Raw genomic sequence first — 19,858 nt, 5'->3', positions numbered from 1 at the left:
AATCGAAATTCATTTTACTTGTATTTTGGATTGGGGCAGCAGTGTTGGGAGAGACTGTTGTACTTTCTTGGATCCATACCCCAATAAAACTAAAGATGTTTATGAAGAGCCACCTCCTGGTCTTACATAGTGGGCATACTATCTCAAGCTCTCCTAATCCCATACAAGGTTATGGTGGACCAGAGTTTTTTTCCAGCATAATTGGGCACAAGGCAAGGAGCACCTCTGAACTGGGTGCCAGTCCATTGCATGGCCATAATTGAATTAATATAGCGATTTTTATTAATACTTTCACATTAATTCAGCTTTTGAATCGGCATGCTGAAAATTGATTTTCAGGAATATTAAGCAGTTGAGAAATCTCCTTGTTCATGAAGTATGTTGAATGACTTCCTCACCAGAAGAAAAGTGATGTGTTAAAGACTAACAGTTTATTTAGACACCCTTTCAGCGGCATTACAACAAAATGCAGCTTGATTAATGATCATTTTTAATCTTTACAGGATAGCAAAATCACATTTGCTGCAGGCTACCAACTCATGACTAGAGCTTTGGGTTAACGTGTGCAGCTCTCAGGTGATACACAAAGGAAACACGCACACACACAAATGGGAAAAGTGACCCTTAAAAAACACAAACTATGTTTGATTCCCCAAAGACCCATAGAAATGAAGGTTCCAGGAAGAACCTTCATTTATTTAGATCTGTCGCATGCTCCATAAAAAACCATGGACAGATTAGAATTTTGCTGCATATAATAACACAGTGTATGTTCAGGTTTTCTTGATCTGTCGTATCCTGCTAGGTAGCCTACCATACATTCAAGTTTCTGTTTACTACACATATTAGGAACCTTTTTCAAGGCCCAAAGAACCAATTTCAAATGCAAAGAACCTTTCCCAGAATGAAATGGTTCTTTGTCAAGCAATGGGTCTACGAAGAACCACACCAGCCAGTACAGTGCCATTTTAGAACCATTATTTTTAAGAGTTTACTGCGCAGCATTTGGTTTATATTAGTGGGCAGCACTAACCAGATGGTATAAAGTTTTGGGTGGTCTCAACTTAAAAAAAAATACATTGACATTTAGACAAATGATATTTTTATCAAAATGTTACACTGTAAACTGAGTGTATTTAGAACAAAAAAAATTAAATGTACTTTTTTTTTCTCAAAAGTTTAACTTAGATATTATTTAGTCATATGTTTTAGTTATACTTATTTAAAAATTGCATGAAATAATTTCAAGACAATCTTTAAAATTTGCTGTCATTTTTTAGGAATATCAATCTTGGGAGGGCTAATGTGTTTGAAAACCCCTAGTTTATAGCAGTTTATTTAGGATTAGTTTATGGAAGCAAACTTATTAACTTATTTGGAAAATAAATTGTTTGAGAATGGCACCAGTGTTATTATTTTGAATCAAATCGAATTGCAAATTGTCAGGTACAAATTGAAAATTGCATTGAATTGACAAGTCACCATCAATTCACTGCTTTAACGGCCATTCAAATACAATACAATACAATTTATTTTTGTATAGCCCAAAATCACACAAGACGTGCCGCAATGGGCTTTAACGGGCCCTGCCTCTTGACAGCCCCCCAGCCTTGACTCTCTAAGAAAACAAGGAAAAACTCCCAAAAAAAACCCTAGTAGGGAAAGAAAATGGAAGAAACCTTGGAAAAGGCAGTTCAAAAAGAGAGCCCCCTTTCCAGGTAGGTTGGGCGTGCAGTGGGTGTCAAAAAGGGGGTCAATACATAACAGTATAATACACAGAAAAGAATAAATTCTCAATCTATACTAATAAAAGGCAAAGCCCTCACTCACTCACTCACTCACTGACTCACTCACTAATTCTCCAACTTCCCGTGTGGGTGGAAGGCTGAAATTTGGCAGGTTCATTCCTTACAGCTTCCTTACAAAAGTTGGGCAGGTTTTATATCGAAATTCTACGCGTAATGGTCATAACTGGAAGCAGTTTTTCTCCATTTACTGTAATGGAGATGAGCTTCAACGCCGTGGGGGCGGAGTTTCGTGTGACATCATCACGCCTCCCACGTAATCACGCAGTACATAGAAAACCAGGAAGACCTCAAAAAGCGCCAAGAAAACATGCATTATATAATTGAGAAGGCAGCTAAACAATAAGAAGCGGCGAGTGACATATACAACCATATTCATGAGTTCTGCTACTGAAACAAAGCACGATGTAAACCTACACTTTAAATTAAGTTCATAGACAGGCTACGCTGGCGCTTGTAATTTAGTGCCTGCCCATATAAGGTCCGTCCGTCAGCGGCAATCCAATAGCAAACTGCCACTAAATATTCACGGGTGAAGGACTGTGCTTATGGAGATGAAGATGAGATGGTCAGGGTGGTGTTTGACACAAACTCAGCGAAACTGCGAGAGAAAGTTTTAAGTGCCAGGACTAAGGTAACATTAAATAAAGCTATGGACATAGCACGAGATGGCACCAGCACAGCTGGGAACCTTCGATGCAAGTACACCGAGTGGCTCACGGAACTGACGAGTGCACAGATAAAAGCAACAGTTCCAAAGAGCGCTGAACAAAACCGAATTACACAATTGAAAAGGCAGCAAAAATATGAAGCGCCTGATAAGCATATTCATAAATGCAGCTACTGTGGAAACAAAGCACACGTGGAAAAGTCAATGTCCCGCTAAAGGAAGACAGTGTAAAAACCGTGCATGCAGTGTGTCAGGTCTCAGATAAAGAAGAAGACGAGCTGTTTATTGATGCAGTAAGAAACGAATCGATGAATGAAACCTGTCATCTTTACAACGATTGACAAACACGGAATGTAACTTGAACACAACACATCCTACAAATACGAACCTGATTGAAAGAAATAATGATAATCAAATCCTTGATGACAGCAACACTCAGTAACACTCACAAAACAAATACTGTATATTGACAGTCATGTTACGTTATTTTTAAAATGTTCCCTTTTCTTTTCTAGCTTTTTAACACACTACTTCTCCGCTATGATACGCTGGTATATATATATGTATATATATATATATCCCGCCTACATACTCGAATAATGGATACTTTATTCGCCATCAATGATTGTTTTGGTAAAGCCATACTCAGTGTATTCATTAGATGAACGGTAAAAAGTAAGAGCGAGGGAGGATGACTCATTGAGGCATGCAGGCTGTAGTGCGCCAACTCTATCTGAATTGCGCGATCACATTTGAAAAATATATCTTTTCAAGTTCTATTTAGTCCATATGTGTCAAACTCAAGGGTCGGGCCACATCCGCCCGGCGTAATTATATCCGCCCGAGATCATTTTATATACTGTATTATTGTTATTAAAGCCCGGTATATGAAGCGCTGGTAACACAATAAACTACAGATCCCATAATGCAGCGCTTCAGCTGCCTTGCCAACACTTACTGCGTTAATCAAGTCTACCTTATGATGCTGCAAGTTATTGCGGCTAGAGTTATTGCACTGAGTTTGCACGGCGCTTTGGTGACTTTGAAGAACAAAAAAAGTCCGTCTACATGCGGCTCGAACCTTGTGCATGTTTGATAGCACATATCTGTGTGAGAAGCTCTTCTCAGTGATAAAGACTAACAAAACAGCACACAGGAGTCGCCTCACTGATGAGCACCTGCAATCCATCCTGAGAATCTCCACAACACAGAACCTCACAGCAAACAGAAACGAACTTGTGGCCAAAAAGATGCCAGGCGCCCAGCTCTAAAATGACATATGAGCAAAGACAACTGAATGATTTGATTTGTTATTGCACGTAAGAGCGGAGTCAACTGCTTTTAACAAACAGCGTATTGCACTGATACAAAATAGCTGTGTGTGTATATATGTAGATATGTATGTATATGTATATATATGTTTATATATGTGTGTGTGTATGTATGTATATATATATATGTATTTGTGTGTATATATGTGTGTGTATGTATGTATATGTGTGTATATATGTGTGTGTATATATGTAGATATATATGTATGTATATATGTGTATATGTATAGATATGTATATATATATATATGTTTATGTGTGTGTGTGTAAATATATATATATATATATATATATATATATATGACAACAACACTCATCACTCACAACAGTGACAAAACAATTACATTGACAATCAGGTTACGTTATTTTCAAAATGTTTCCTTTTCTTTTCATTGCTTCTTTAACACACTACTTCTCCGCTGCGAAGCACGGGTATTTTGCTAGTACAGTATAAAAATAAAAAATTTAGAAGTACGGAGCAGAATTTAACAGTAGGTGATATCACATAATATGATTTGGATTTGTTTAGAGTCCTGGAGACCTCTTTCATCAAGCTGCCTCCCCCATTTGACCATTCCACAGCTGAAATAGCGCTAATCCGATGAAAGGACCCCTCTTTCACACGATTCCTGCGATCCTCCATCAGGGATGACTTTACCTTAGGCAGGCAAAACAACTTGGTAGGTGGGCCGTGGCATCGAGTGCCCCATTTGAGTACCAAGAAGAGAAACAGAATAGGTGAGGATTGGTAACAAATTATAACTATCATGTTACTTATGTTTTAGTGCTAATGACTAACAACAGAGATGCAGTCTGTACAGTTAATCAGCAGCTCAAGTCAGGATATGCTAAACTGAAGTAGTGAGTCTTCAGCCGGGATTTAAAGGCTGAGACCGAAGGGGCATCTCTTATTGTAGCAGGCAGACAATTCCACAGTTTAGGGGCCCTGTAACTAAAAGCTCAACCTCCCACTGTTATTTTGTTAATTCTTGGAATCGTAAGCGGACCGGCATCTTGAGATCTTAATGTGCACTCTGGTTTGTAAGTCATGATAAGTTCAGACAAGTAAGCCGGACCTTGGCCATTTAATGCTTTATATGTTAAAAGGAGGATTTTGAAATCTGCCCTAAACTTAACTGGGAGCCAGTGTAAGGAATTAACAACTGGAGTTATGTGTTCTTGCAATAATTCTTGCAGCAACATTTTGGATTAACTGTAGGCTGTATAAAGAACAGTTGGAACATCCAGTGAACACCACATTGCAGTAGTCAATCCTACTAGAAATAAATGCATGAATTAATTTCTCAGAATCCTGTTTATTTAGAAAGCCCCTTAATTTCCCAACATTTTTAAGATGGAAGAAACATGTTTTGGACAACTTTGTAATATGCGCTTTAAATGACATGCTAGAGTCAAAGATAACTCCTAGATTGCGGGCGGATTCAGTAAAATTATTGGTGATTCAAACTGATTTAAATGATGTTGTTGTGATCAGCGTCATTCCCTCCAACAATTAACATCTCTGTTTTATCTGTATTTAAAGACAAGTAGTTCTCATCCATCCACTCCTTTAATTGACTAACACAACTAATTAAAGACAACATCAGAGAAACTTCATTTGATCAAAATGAAAGGTATAACTGGGTGTCATCTGTATGCGAGTGAAAATTAACATTATGTTTCCTAATGGGAGATTCCAGTGGAAGCATGTAAAGTGAAAACAGTAAAGGCAAGTGCATATGCATGCCTACACTCCCACTGGCCAGCTTAGTGTCGTCAACCTAAACTGCACTTTTTGGAATGTGGGAGGAAAACTGAAATAACTGCACATGAGGTGAACTTCGGAAGTCCACACCACCAACAATAAGTAGGTGTGCGATTCAAATTCATTATGCTGTATTTGTAAGGAGGGCCTGTGGGGGGGGGGTGCACCACAATTCCATCCTCCTCTGGATATGGAAGAGCTTCGTGGTGAGATTAATAACTATTTTTTGTACACAGAATTTGTTTTAGAATAACTCTGTTAAAGCCATGGTGGCATGGCTGAGCACCTGATCAACCAATACTTTGCAGCACCACATGCTACGAGGTGGGATACTGCTATGGGGTATTAAAAAGGTGGAGAAAGCAACAGTTGTAGACCAGGGTAAAAAGCCACAGCAATGGGCTAGTCAGTTACTGTAGCTGAAAAAAGGAAGGTAGGCCTGTATCCCAACAGGACTTGACACTCCACGAAAAAGTAGAAAAAAGAGATGGGAGATTTGCACGTTCTGTAGTAAGCTGTTCGTCTGAAATTGTGACTTAACAACAATCAATAAAGGACGCAAATTGCATTTTTTTGGCTCACTGATATTGATCCTCTGCATTTTTTATGGAGAAAATTAATTCTAATTTATGCACTACTGAACTACACAACAAATTGCTGGAATCTCACTGTTGTGTAAATCTGGAGCCGGGTGTTCAGGCTTTGGAGTGTTTTGCAGTATTTATGTTATGTTTCACATTCCTTTTCTGTTAAAGGCTTTCCATATTTGCTGATGCGTTTTTATGGTTTCAATAAAATGACATAAGAGAGACTGAACTTTTGTCCAGTACTTTAAAAGTCACGGTATCAAGAGGAGGAGAGGTTTGCCTAGTGCCTTACGATGTTGCCTTGGCACCAGTCACCACCTTTCACATTCACTGTTAGGCCGGGTTTATACTTCACGCGACGCGACACATGCTGCAGCAGACGCTCCTGCTACATAAGCATTTTACTTTTTATACTTGCATGCGTACTTTACGTAAATCTGGAGGAATCCACCAGGTGGCAGTGTGAGATATCATCACGGTGAGAACAGGTTTGGCTTCGCTGTGTTGTGAATTGTCTGGAACACCCATTAAATTCCGATGACACCTTACCGCAATATCTCTGAAAAGGATGTTTAATGATTAAATCCGTCAGTCCAGAGATTTGTCCATTTCAGCAGCACTGGGCACGAGGCTGAAACAATCCCTGGACTGGCATCAGCTAATTGTAAGGTGAATACAAACAAACACACATACACGCTGGCGTCATTTTTGTGTCACCAAATCTGCATATCTTTGGAAGGAATCCGGAGTACACTGTGGAAACCCAGCAGGAAAACATGTATACTCCAGGCAGAGAATATCAGCGACGTGACTCCCTGCAAGACAGCAGCGCTAACGCTCCGCCACCGTGCCACCCCCATGTGCGTAATTATTAACCGTGTTCATTATTTAAACAAAATTACCGATTTATCTGTGAAATGTAACATACATACTTCAATGCATTTCATCATGAAAGTGATATCAAGTATAAATCTAAGGATTCTAAATGTGCAGAGAGTTGGAATATCATACATTTACTGTACTCAGTGTGGTGATCTATTGCTGTTTGCCGCTGCTGTCAGGTCCGCAGGAAGCCCTTGGGGAAAAACAAAGACGGCACAGAAGATGGTATGTGAGACTTTTAAAATGTATCGTGTCATTACGATCGGGCACCACGAATGCATCTCCATGTCAGCATTTTGCTTCACCACTTCGAACCATTCATCAAAAATCGAAGCCCATACATTGATCTCGTAGGATCCGCAAAGCGGTTTTCTGTCACATGTAGATAGTAAGCAGAGACTCTGACGTCACGTACTGACTTTTAGCACACTGCGCCCCCAAAACCCCCAACCCCGACTTTTTGCTGGTACTGCAACTCGCGCACACGTCACATTAATTTCTGAGGACCAAATGAACGCTGGAAACGAGTGGCAGCCATGTTGCAGGAGCGTACGCATTCTGAGCGTGAAGTATAAACGAGCCCTCAGTTATTTGGGGGTCCACATTAATGACAGGTCTCTGAACACAGAGAAGCTATATAAGAAAGGACAACTGCTGAGGGCAGCTCCTTAGGAGACTGTGTCCTTTTAATGTGGGAAGTGACATTATTCACATCTTCTGCAACTCTGTGATGGCCAGTGGGATTTTCTAGGCTGTAACATCACTTCTGGAGAGGCTAACGAATCAACAAGCTAATTAAAAGGCCAAGCTCAGTTATAGGGCACGCTCTGTACATCCCTGGAGGTGGTAGCGAAGGAGAAAATTAAAACAAAACTGAGTGCCTTTATGATCAATGCCGCACATCCTCTCAAATTATTCAGCACAAGTGTGTCAAGAAACGTAACTGGGGCTCCTTTATGTAAAATGAATGCAAAGCCCTGTTTTTAGCGGCTACCCCTTCAGTCACCATTAGGACACAAGAAATGGCTGTTGAAAATGGGGCTTTGCAGTCTTATTTGAATAAAAAAATTACAAATCAGTCTTTTCACGCCATTAGAAGCACATGTAGTGCCTTGGATTTAAACTTTAAAAATTTAAATTTTAAAAAATTTCTGGGTGTGTTCAAAGGTTTGACTCAGTTTGAAAGATGCTGATCGCTCTGTTTGACTGGCTTCTCTCACTCATTATGTCTGTTCACTGTTTTTTTTTGTCTTACAGAGGAAGCTCATCAATGTGGGAAAGGAGTGCTCATCCACTGCCAAGCCGGGGTCTCGCGTTCTGCCACAATCGTCATCGCCTACTTGATGAAGCATACACTGATGACCATGACTGATGCTTACAAGTTTGTGAAGGGGAAACGCCCTGTCATCTCTCCCAACCTGAACTTCATGGGCCAGTTGCTCGAGTTTGAAAATGACCTCAATTCTGGCGTCACACCCCGCATTCTTACTCCCAAACTGACTGGAGTGGAAACCCAAGTGTGAAGCATTAAATTGCTAAGAAAAGGAAGGTTGAAAAAGTGAAATTTTTCTGAGCAGGCAAGTGTAGCTGTTGAGGAAAGAAGAGCATTCAAGAAATAAGCCAGCAAACAGCCTGCTCTACGTTGACATGCTGAAGACCTAGTACCTAACAATTCAGGGCTTTACCTCTACATGGGTCCAGTTTTAAGTTCACGAATGGCAAACCAGGTTCATTATACATCCAACGTGACAAATCCTTCCAAATAATAAGCAGGACAACCTCAGCTTGAACCTCATACCTTCAGGATATTGGGTCACTGTCACAAAGCAGTAGATGTCACCTCTAAGAAGCATCCAAGAGGATTAAAAACAATAACACACACAGGCAATCAAGGGAATGAAGATACGTGACCTCTGTTGTCAAAGCCTAATGTGCTTGAGGTGGCCAACAGTGAGTGAGGTGACCAGTGTCTGCCCTGTTAGATTAAGGACAGCTGAAATGCTAAATTGCAGCTGCCACCATCAAATCTTCCCAAAAGACCAAAAGGGGAAATTAATTACTTCAAATTCATGCTGTCAAATTTGAGAGAAACCAAAGCCCTGAATTGTTAGCTCTTGGTCCTAGAGAGCAAAATACAGCTTTGAAGGATGAGTGAAGGATTAATCTCAGGGCACTCAACTATGAAACAATAGAAAATGTCACTCGAGGGCCTGGGCAAGGAGTAAAGACAGATCCCAGCTGGGCCATGTGCAATAAATCACTTTGAGACAATCAGGGTTACTTGACAGAATTTTCCTTTGTCAGTCCTTTTTTTTTTCATCTAAACTAAAAAATCAAGAACCCTGGAAGTGACATTCGTAGAGACTTCCTGACCCACCCTGCATCAGAGAGGAGGACAATTCCAGGAGGGGATTTTTGTTCATCAGGGTATGGGAGCAGAAGCAAACTGTGTACATTATTAAAGTCCAATCACCCCGAATGAGAACGGCAAGGAAGATTATTGAATTTGTTTGCCATTTCTTGGTTCGTAATTAATTTAATTTATTTATCAACATATTTATTCAGTTTCTTCTTTTTTTATGTTATTGTTGCTTTAATCTTAATATGCTCAGGCCTTAATACAGTATACTAGTCTGTGTTGAGCCGCTTTTTCCAAACACCTCTGAAGGTGTGGATTTTGCCAAAATGTGTCCGTACTAATGCATGTGGAATATCGGAGCAACACTGGCCATTAAAAAAAAAAACAAAATACAAAAAACAAATGCAGCCAGGCTTTTCCATGATCACCTCTGCCAATGGTTTGCATTGCACTTGGTACGGTGTCTCGTGTGTCTGTTTGAGTTGTTGTAGCTACGAAAATTGCCCACAATCAGTTGTGAAAGCATGAATTGTGATTTAAATGGCTCTTTGCAGGACTCTGAATAGCACATTTCATTTGGAGCCATGCTGCGGTTGGGTGGCAGTTCATCAGAAATGAATGATGAATAGGGCGGTAAATGCAAATTTGCCATTTTGCATGTGCTATTGTAGTCCTGCATTTTTAGATTTTGTGGTCCCGTACACAAATCTTGAAATGCAGATACGGTAACAGGAGCTTGCGATGCAAATCAAAATGATACTTCCAGAACTTCGTTTGTGACTGCCTTGTGTAGCTTGTGTTTATACTCAGGATTTTGGTTTAGATTATTAGGAACAAAACGAAAAGACCACCTAATACAGATTAGTAATGCGTAGAACAACCTAAAGATATACAATAAAATAAAGGGTGGACACTTCATTAGAGCTATATTACAAGGGACTCTTTCTTTTTTTCTTTCTTTCTTTATTTCTTTTTCTTTCTTTCTTTCTTTCTTTCTTTCAGCTGCTCAGTTTAAGGATTAAGCACTGGGACCGAGTACTGTGTGATACTTCATGTGGAAGTCTATTTCCATAATGTTTGTGATATGATACTGGACTACACTGTGGATACTTCTGTTAAAATTACAAAAACAAAATGTGAGGCTCCCAGAGATCTGCTGGAGTGTTGTGTTTTAATGTGGCGTCTTTTGTTGACATGTTTTCTTGTCTCTGTATTGTCTTCATGATGGATCAGGCTACTGGTCTCAACATACAAGCGGGGGGAGGAACTACAAACAATACACCCACTCTGCTTCTTCTTCTCTAAACCAAAGGGGGTGTTGCCCCCGGCACTCCTAAGTCATTCAGTGACTCAAAGGCAGTGGGATGGCGGGCAGTGTGGCTTCATGGGTGAGGACCTGGCGTCTCAGTGCCCTCCTCAGACTCCCTTGTGTGACCCTAAGGAAATCCCGTAACCTGCCCGAAGCACACTACGTGAGTGAGCAGCTGTACAATGTGCCTGGACTTGTAAAGTGCCTTGGCTGGTGTTTGCTAGGAAAAGGTGCTTTATAAAGTTAGAAGCAGGTTGTGCTGCTGTCCCTTTTTTCCTCTGGCATACCAGTATTCTGGTGACCCAGTTCAGTGTTGGGCTGGACATTGGGGTACTTCCTTTGAAATTGTAATATGAATCCAAACTAGTTGTGCAGCAAGCAAAAAGGCCAAATTAGTTTGAGGAACATCAGTGCAGCGCAGCCCTTCCTGCACGCCTTGGAACAATGCAGCACTCCACTAAAGTTCATTGTTTTTGAAATCCTTATTGGAAATTACCTCACAAAGCTTCTTTTAATAATCACTGTCTTCCTAATTCTAATTGTTTCAAAAATAAATGACTAAAAAATGTGACACAGTGCTCTTAAAACTTGCCTCCCAACTGGCATCTGTTTAGTGTTTCATCATAGAGGTGATGGCATGTATATGGAATATCCAACCATCTGTCCGGTGTATGCTCTCTTTGGATCATGGCGGCTGTAAAAGCCCTGGCCGGTGTACCAGCCCATGACACGGCCCACATACTGGGATGCATATTTGGGATGTGATAGAAAAGCCAGAGCACCCGTAAAAAAAAAAAAAAAAACCTGCATACTCCACATAGAGGGTGACCACGCTGGAATTTGAACCTGGGACTCTGGGACTGTGCGGCGGCAGCATTAACCGATGTCACAAGGCGATGTGCTTCCAGTAAAGACAGGCAACCCTGGTGTAGCAGTGGTTGTGTCTTTACCTACAACCAAATGAACTCTATCACAGCACACTGTGTACCTGAGAAATGTCTGCCATTTCTGGTCTCGGGATTTGGTAGAGGGTGTGAAAAGTACGTGTAGCCTGAGGCCATACATTGAGTCTTACAAACGTGAGATTCTCAGCAGGCACAGGGGCTTAAGGTCCATTCAGTCCAACTCGCAGTGTGTCAGAAAGTCAGTCAGCCCTGTGCGCAATATGGAACAGTAAATGGTATGTCGGTGACGGTGACGTCCACTGCAGGAAGGTGCTTTATCAAAATGACCACCTAAGTCACGATGAGCCATGTCGAATAAGCACATCCAATTCAGGGAGATGAGGTTCTTTCTCACTGTCACCTTGGAGATGTCCAACTCCACGACTATCAGACTGGCTTTGTCTGCATTTCCACTCAGAGCTCCCGAATGCCATGGACACATTGTTTCAGTTTACAGACCAGCCTGGTCATTTCATTAGGGGGCTCATCTCCTTAGCGTTAGAAACCGCTGGTCATAAATCAGAATGAAGGGATTGTGATGGCCGGAAAGTCGCTCGTCATTTACATAATTGAGCATTTGGAGATGCCACTTGGGTGTCTGGAGAATTGGCATACTTTAAGAGACAACTGTAAGCATTTGTTGTGTAATATGCAAGGGGTAAACGATGTACAACTTAAAACCCAAATCTGCACATTTAAAAGAAGGGGGCTTTTTTTGTTCTGTATGTTTATGTTTGGCTGTTGCAACTCCCGAAATCCTGTCATGTCCAGGTAGTTTTATCTATGCATTTAATGAGAATCTTAGCAGTGCCCGCGTTTGATTTGACCCCAGAGCACATCTTTAGTTTTGGGTGAAGGCCCCATTTGACATGTTCATTTTAATGAGTTCTTCACCTATAATAGCACAAAAGTCGCGCATAAGATGTCCTTGGTGTGCCAGTATGCAAGCCTTTCTAGCACCTTGAGCAACTGTAACCATGTGTAAGGCGGTGTGGCATCCCAGTAATCACGCAGTATTGTTGCATATTGTGCTGCTGCTGTTTATTGTCTTCTAAAGCCTTGCGTAACATTCATTACAGCAGAACTGTAACCTTTGGTAGCTTTTGATGTTATCGTACGAGTTGAAGAGTGAACCCGTGCACTGAGTGAAGCAATGACGTCACCTCCTCGCACTAAACCACAGTGACTGTCACTTTGCCGTTCCTTTCGCTTAGCAGGATGAGCTGCTTGCTTTACCAGCCCGCTGATCAACACAAGGTTGAAGGTTTGTGCCCAGGAAGGGGTCAACGTACGATACAAATCTGATCCCCGTACCCTAACGACTAGTTTAGTTTGCACCATTGGTCCGTAGCAACTGCTACACAGTTCCCTGTCTGAGTCAGTTAAACCAGTATGCTTTGCGTCATGGCTAGACATTTTGCACTGCTCTGATTTGGACTTGTCCTTGGCCTTTCACCAGTTAGGCCTACTGCAGGAGTTTTGGTCCTAGTAGAATCGTGTAGAATTTTACCTTGGGTTGATGTTCATTCGAAATAAATTTGCTTGGTATTTATTTTTTATCCTTTTTTTTTTTTTTGGCTTTTTCATTATGTAAAAGTTAAATGCTCTACATCTACAGAGGCTGGTATGTACGTGTGTGTGCGTGTGTGTGTGTGTGTGTGTGTGTGTCAGTGAGAACTTTGCTGTGTACTAGTGAAAAATACACAATTTTAATATTACGCTAATTTAAAAGAAAAAAGAAATGATCTTTATTTGTCTGGAATTCAACATCATCAGAATAATTTATTAAAAAATATTTTTTTCTATTTATTGCTTCTGCGTATTTACTGAGGTCTTGTGTGTAAATGATGTGTGGTTCATGGCCTTGTTTCTGGTAACTTACTCGGTGAAGAACGCTATACAAAAATGACCTGAACTAAACTGAAATGGACTTCTTTTGGAAAAGCACGTTGAGTACCAGCATGTCTGTGATCTCTGCACGTGACGGTAGTGAACCTGATCGTATATGAAAATGGAAAGGAACCACTGGGGCTACGGCTTTGATCTTGATATGACATGATAAGTACAACTGCCGCAAAGTTATCGGGGCTCACGTTTTTCATATGGCAAACTGCACAGGCAAGTACAGTCATGAAAAAGTTTGGGAACCCCTCTTAATTCTTTGGATTTTTGTTCATCATTGGCTGAGCTTTTAAAGTAGCAACTTCCTTTTAATATTTGACATGCCTTATGGAAACAGTAGCATTTCAGTAGTGACATTAAGTTTATTGGATTAACAAAAAATATGCAATATGCATCATAACAAAATTAGACAGGTGCATAGATTTGGGCACCCCAACAGAGATACTGCATCAATACTTAGTTGAGCCTCCATTTTCAAATATAACAGCCTCTAGACGCCTCTTATAGCCTTTGATGAGTGTCTGGATTCTGGATGGAGGTGTTTTTAACCATTCTTCTAAATTTGATGGCTGCCAAGCATGGACAGCCTGCTTCAAATCATCCCATAGATTGCCGATGGGACTGTGAAGGCCATTCCAGAACATTGTACTTCTCACTCTGCATGAATGCCTTTGTAGATTTCGAACTGTGTTTTGGGTCATTGTCCTGTTGGGATATCCAACCCCTGAGTAACTTCAACTTTGTGGCTGATGCTTGAACATTAGCCTGAAGAATTTATTGATATTGGGTTGAATTCATCCGACCCTCCACTTTAACAAGGGCCCCAGTCCCTGAACTAGCCACACAGCCCCACAGCATGATGGAACCTCCACCAAATTTGACAGTAGGTAGCAGTAGGTAGCATTCTTGAAATGCGGTGTTCTTCTTCCGCCATGCAAAGCGCTTTTTGTTATGACCAAATAACTCAATTTTTGCCTCATCAGTCCAAAGCACTTTGTTCCAAAATGAATCTGGCTTGTCTAAATGAGCATTTGTATACAACAAGCGACTCTGTTGCATGAATGCAGAAAGGGCTTCTTTCTCATCACCCTGCCATACAGATGTTCTTTGTGCAAATTGCGCTGAATTATAGAACGATGTACAGATACACCATCTGCAGCAAGATGTTCTTGCAGGTCTTTGGAGGTGATCTGTGGGTTGTCCGTACCCATTCTCACAATCCTGCGCATATGCTGCTCTTGTATTTTTCTTGGTTTAACAGCAACTGTGCCTGTGGCTTTCCATTTCCCGATTACATTCCTTACAGTTGAAACTGACAGTTTAAACCTCTGAGAGAGCTTTTTGTAGCCTTCCCCTAAACCATGACACTGAACAATCTTTGTTTTCAGATCTTTTGAGAGTTGCTTTGAGGATCCCATGCTGTCACTCTTCAGAGGAGAGTCAAAGGGAAGCACTACTTGCAATTGACCACCTTAAATACCTTTTCTCATGATTGGACACACCTGTCTATGAAGTTCAAGGCTTAACGAGCTAATCCAACCAAAGTAATCAGTATTAAGCAGTTACATGCATTCAAATCAGCAAAATTACAAGGGTACCCACATTTTTGCACAGCCAGTTTTTCTCATTTGATTTAATTTCATACAACTAAATACTGCTTCACTAAAAATCTTTGTTCGGAAAACACCCCAGTACTCAGATGTTCCTAGGAAATGAAAGACATACCACTGTTATCTTTTTTGTTGAAAGTGCAGGCTGAGAGGGGTTCCCAAACTTTTTCATATGACTGTAAATGGAGATGTCATGACAAAAAGAAAAAGAAGAACACTGTCATCTGTCGAGTGTAAGGGAATTTACAGAAGCCACTTACTTGATAGGAAGAAGTTGATGTTGGTCTTAATCGAAAGTTAATGACGTGACACACACTGGAGAAGCTAAATATGTGGCTAGCAGCAACCTCCACAAAGTTAACAGGGTTTGCATCATTCTTATGGCAAGCTAATCAAAAAGGTCCATGAAGCAAATTGCAGAATTCAATCACGTGATACGAAGTAGAAAAGTGACTGCTCTGGCATGAGCTGCCCGTCAGGCACACGTGGCATGGAAACCTGAAGGTACTCGCACACTACTGGGGCTCGAACCTCGAAGTCCAAGTGTCTTCTAGTAAGGCTATGAAAAAGTGCTTCAGATTACTTGTTTATTAGCTGGCATCAGGAAGTGTCCTGTCAGGCTCTTTGTGTATATATGTGGGTTACATCATTTTATGAATGCAAGAAGTGAGTTGTGGGGGCTAATGTGATGGCCTGTAGGGTGGACACTCTGTACTGACCTGACCAGTTTAACATCATTTTAGGGTGGAGTGGTGGCGCCCTGGCTTAAGGATCTGGGCTGGTAAGCTGAAGGTTGCTGGTGACAGAAGGAATGCCACTTTACTGGGCCCTTGAGCAAGGCCTTTACCCTGTGATTACTCCAGACGTGCTGTACAAATAGCTGACCCTGCACTCTGACACAACTCTATTCCAAAAAAAAATGTGTCTCTGGAGCGTAAGTTGGTGTATTCGAAAAATGACAAATTCTATACCTAATCTATCCTTGTAATCTTTATAATTATAACTACCAACATCATAATAAGCTGTATGGCTATAACTCGAGGGGAAATAGGAAATTAAGGCCGAAGCTGTCTAGTTAAGACTATAAAATGACATCAGAAACTCAGAATCAAAAAATGACAAATTCTAATACAAGAAATTGTATATGGCTAATAAAGGACTCCAAAATGTAATATAACACAGCAGTAAAGTATTGGTGTGAAAGAATGAAGTTGGCTGAGATATGCTATGCAGAAGACAGTCGCCTGCTAAAGTCAAATCCATCCATCCACCCAGCCAGTCCCTGAAGGTGCCTACCCACTAAACAACTTGGAATAACTTTTCATACATGGGGAAAATTCAGACTCACCAGTCAACCTAGCCTGCATGTTTTTGGAATGTGAAAGGAAGCTGGAATAACCAAAAGACCCCATGAAAACATGCAAGCTGTACACACAGAGAGCTGGCTGGGACTGTGAAGCAGTAATGGCGGAAGATATGAAGATGATAAAGTTCCTGTAAGTATTACCTCTTGCATGAAACTCTTACACCGGGCGCCATTTCCTAACATGTGCAGTTTGTGGTAAGAAACTGTTACAAGTTTTGGGACACCTCCACAGCCAGCTTCCCCTGGTGAGTCCCTGTGCTAAAAGAGAGACGCAGCTTGTAGGAGTAGCGCAGACAGCTTGGCACTCCTCGAGTCTCCTGCCGAACTTCACCGTGGCAGCTCAGGGTAAGTGGAGATCCTCACAGGGACCTGACCTCCATCAGTGTGTGCGTCCTCGGGGAAGATGTGTGGTCAAGCCCTGCCTGAATGACCTACAGTGCCTAGAAACAGGGTTCACCCCCTTGAACGTTTTCACATTTTATTGCGATACAACATTGAATTCCAGTGGATTTAATTTGCTGTTTTTGACATTGATCAACTAAAAAAAGAATCATGTCAAAGTAAATACAGAAATTAATGACAAACATAAAACACTAAATAATTAATCTGAGAAGTACCTCACCTCCTTCAAGTCCGTATTCAGTAGATAGTAAATAATAATTCTTTACATTTATACTGTATAGCGCTAGTCTCACTACTCAAAGCGCTCTCCACGCAGGGAGGACCCAGGAAGTGACGCCACAACCTCCTTACTGCACCCTTGGCAGCCATGCCAGCCTTGAATCCGTGTTTACAGGTGGTCTCTGCACAATGCAGTCCTTTCCCATTCTTAATAATTATAATTCATTTTATTTAATGGCACCTTACAAAAAAGTCAAAGAAATATACCAAAACAAAGAGCTAATTAAATTAACAAACACTAAAAGAAATAAACAATAAATAAAAAGAAAACAACACAATGAAAAATAACAACATACAATTAAAATAACATGCATATGATCGTAAAAGTACTAATCAATAGACAAAATCAAGGGGAGCAGGTAAGTTTAAAAAGATTATTTTAAGTCTGGGTTTGAATTTGGGAAGGGAATCAATGTGGCAGATTTCTTCCAAAGACGAGGAGCAACAAAGCTAAAGGATTTGGACCCCATGGTAGATAAACAAGCAGAGGGTGCAGCCAAGAGATTTAAATAAGAAGAGCGGGTGTATAAATATGTCGCAGATCCGAAAGATATGAAGATACCAGGCTATGAGGATCTCAGAATTGAATGCGCTATTTAACAGGGAGCCAGTGACGTTCACAAAGTGCAGGGGTAAAGTGTTCAATGGAGGCGTTTCCGGCAATAACTCGAGCAGCAGAATTGTGCACCAGCTAAGGCCTATGCAGAAGCTTGTGAGCGAGGCCTGCCAACATAGAATTACAGTAATCAATATGGGATGTGACCAGAGCCAGTACAAGAACAGCAGCACTAGGAGGTGTGAGGAGTGGACGGAGACCATTTGAACATATGCGGACCAGGCAATATTGTTAACGCAAAATTTGAAAGATAGAGAGATGTCGAGGACAACACCCAAGCTCTTAACCTCAGGGGAAGGAGAGACTAAGGAAACCATCAATTGGTAAGGGAAAAACTGTCAAGATTGGCGAGAGTAGATTCTTCTGTTCAAAGCCGTTCAGGTTCTGTCAGGCTGCGCGGAGACAGTGAGCGAACAGCCTTTGTCAAATCCAGCCACTAATTCTCAACAAGACTGAGATTCTTACTTGGCCACTCCAGGAGATGATCGTACCCCATGGCACAGATTTCTTCAGACTGCATCAGATTTTCCTCCAGGATGTCGCTGTATTTTACTGGCTTCATTTTCCCCCTCCACCCTCACAAGCCTTTCCGAGCCTGCTGCAAAGAAGCATCTGCACAACATGATGCTGCCACCACCATGCTTCACAATGAGAACGTGTTGTTTTTTAATAGCATGCAGGGTTTTGCTTACTCCAAACACTCTGTTTAGTCTGATGGCCAAAAAGCTCAGTCGGACTATTGAAACTTCTTCCAGGTAACTTCAGAATCTCCAGTGTACCTTCTGGTAACTCTACAGTGCCACCCACTCTCTATAAAGCTGTGACTGGTGAAGCACTTGAGCAACAAATGTTGTCTGCTTAGTCTCTCCAATCTGAGACACTGTAGCGTGTAACTCCTTCAGAGCCCTCATAGGTCTTTTGGTGGCCTCCCTCCACAGTTTTCTTGCACAGTCACTCAGTTTTTATAGACAGCCTACAACTATTTTTTCCATTTCGTAATTGGCTGATTTAACTGGACTCTTAAAGAATATTCAGTGACTTGGATATTTTCTTGTACTCGTCCAATGACCTGAGCTTTTCACAGAGCTGCTCGGAGTGCTCTTACATACTGCCTGCCTCACCACAACTTGGACCTTCCAGGTATGGTGCATTTCTAGACAGAAGATCTCCAGTGAACTAATCCTGTGACCTCTGACACCAACTGTCTGCACCAGTAATGGCTTAGGAGTGTCACATTAAAGGAGCTGAATACTAATGAGATCAGTTGTGTGTTTTGCACTTGTAATTAATTTAGACCACGTTACTGAGATCTGTTTATCTTTGCCATTAAAGTGTCTTTTTTCTGTTGATTAGTATCAAAAAATCCACATTAAATCCACTGTGACTCAGTATTGTATAACAATAAGAAGTGAAACTTTCTCACAGTAATGGAGACCTGGGTTCGCTTCCCGGGTCTTCCCTGTGTGGAGTTTGCATGTTCTCCCCGTGTCTGTGTGGGTTTCCTCCCACAGTCCAAAGACATGCAGGTTATGTGGCGAACCTAAATTGTCCCTAGTGTGTGCTTGGTGTGTGGGTGTGCCCTGCAGTGGGTTGACACACTGCCCGGGATTTGTTCCTGCCTTGTGCCCTGTGCCCTGTCCAGCAGACCCCTGTGACCCTGTGTTAAGATATAGCGGGTTGGACAATGACTGACTTTCAATGGGTACGGCTTAAAGGTGAATGGTAATTTCCTTCCCGAACACAAGAGGGTGCTGTTGACTAACACCGTATCTCTTCCTCCCTCTGCAGACTGGAAGACTGATGGCTTTAATAGCTTTGATGTCATCTGCCTGGACCCACCTCTTCCTGCCGGAAATCCTTATCAACAAGAGCCCTGCCATCCTGGGCAGTCTGTTTTGAAGACTCGTGTCTACGATGATGTTTTGTTTCCTTTCAACACGTTTATTATCCATGTTTTGTTTATATTATATGAGGTTTGCTTATGGGTGCCCTAACTCTTCACAGTTGTCTGTGTTCTTTCTTACAGTGGCG

At 41.3% G+C, this 19,858-nt stretch overlaps 1 protein-coding gene across 1 annotated transcript in view; it reads left to right on the top strand.

The window, feature by feature from the left end:
• si:dkey-175m17.7 (dual specificity protein phosphatase 10) overlaps nucleotides 1-11,511 on the top strand; it is a 42,437-nt gene extending 30,926 nt beyond the window's left edge. Inside the window, exon 3 of the mRNA XM_039769080.1 lies at nucleotides 8,298-11,511. Within this exon, the coding sequence (XP_039625014.1) occupies nucleotides 8,298-8,563 (266 nt within the window). The 3' untranslated portion in view covers nucleotides 8,564-11,511. The remainder of the gene's footprint in view (nucleotides 1-8,297) is intronic.
• The last annotated feature ends 8,347 nt before the right edge of the window (nucleotides 11,512-19,858 follow it).

Source organism: Polypterus senegalus, chromosome 11 (genome assembly GCF_016835505.1).
Source record: "Polypterus senegalus isolate Bchr_013 chromosome 11, ASM1683550v1, whole genome shotgun sequence".
Lineage (NCBI taxonomy): Eukaryota > Metazoa > Chordata > Cladistia > Polypteriformes > Polypteridae > Polypterus > Polypterus senegalus.
Note: the sequence above shows the minus strand (reverse complement) of the source record. Positions and strands in the feature narration are given on the sequence as shown.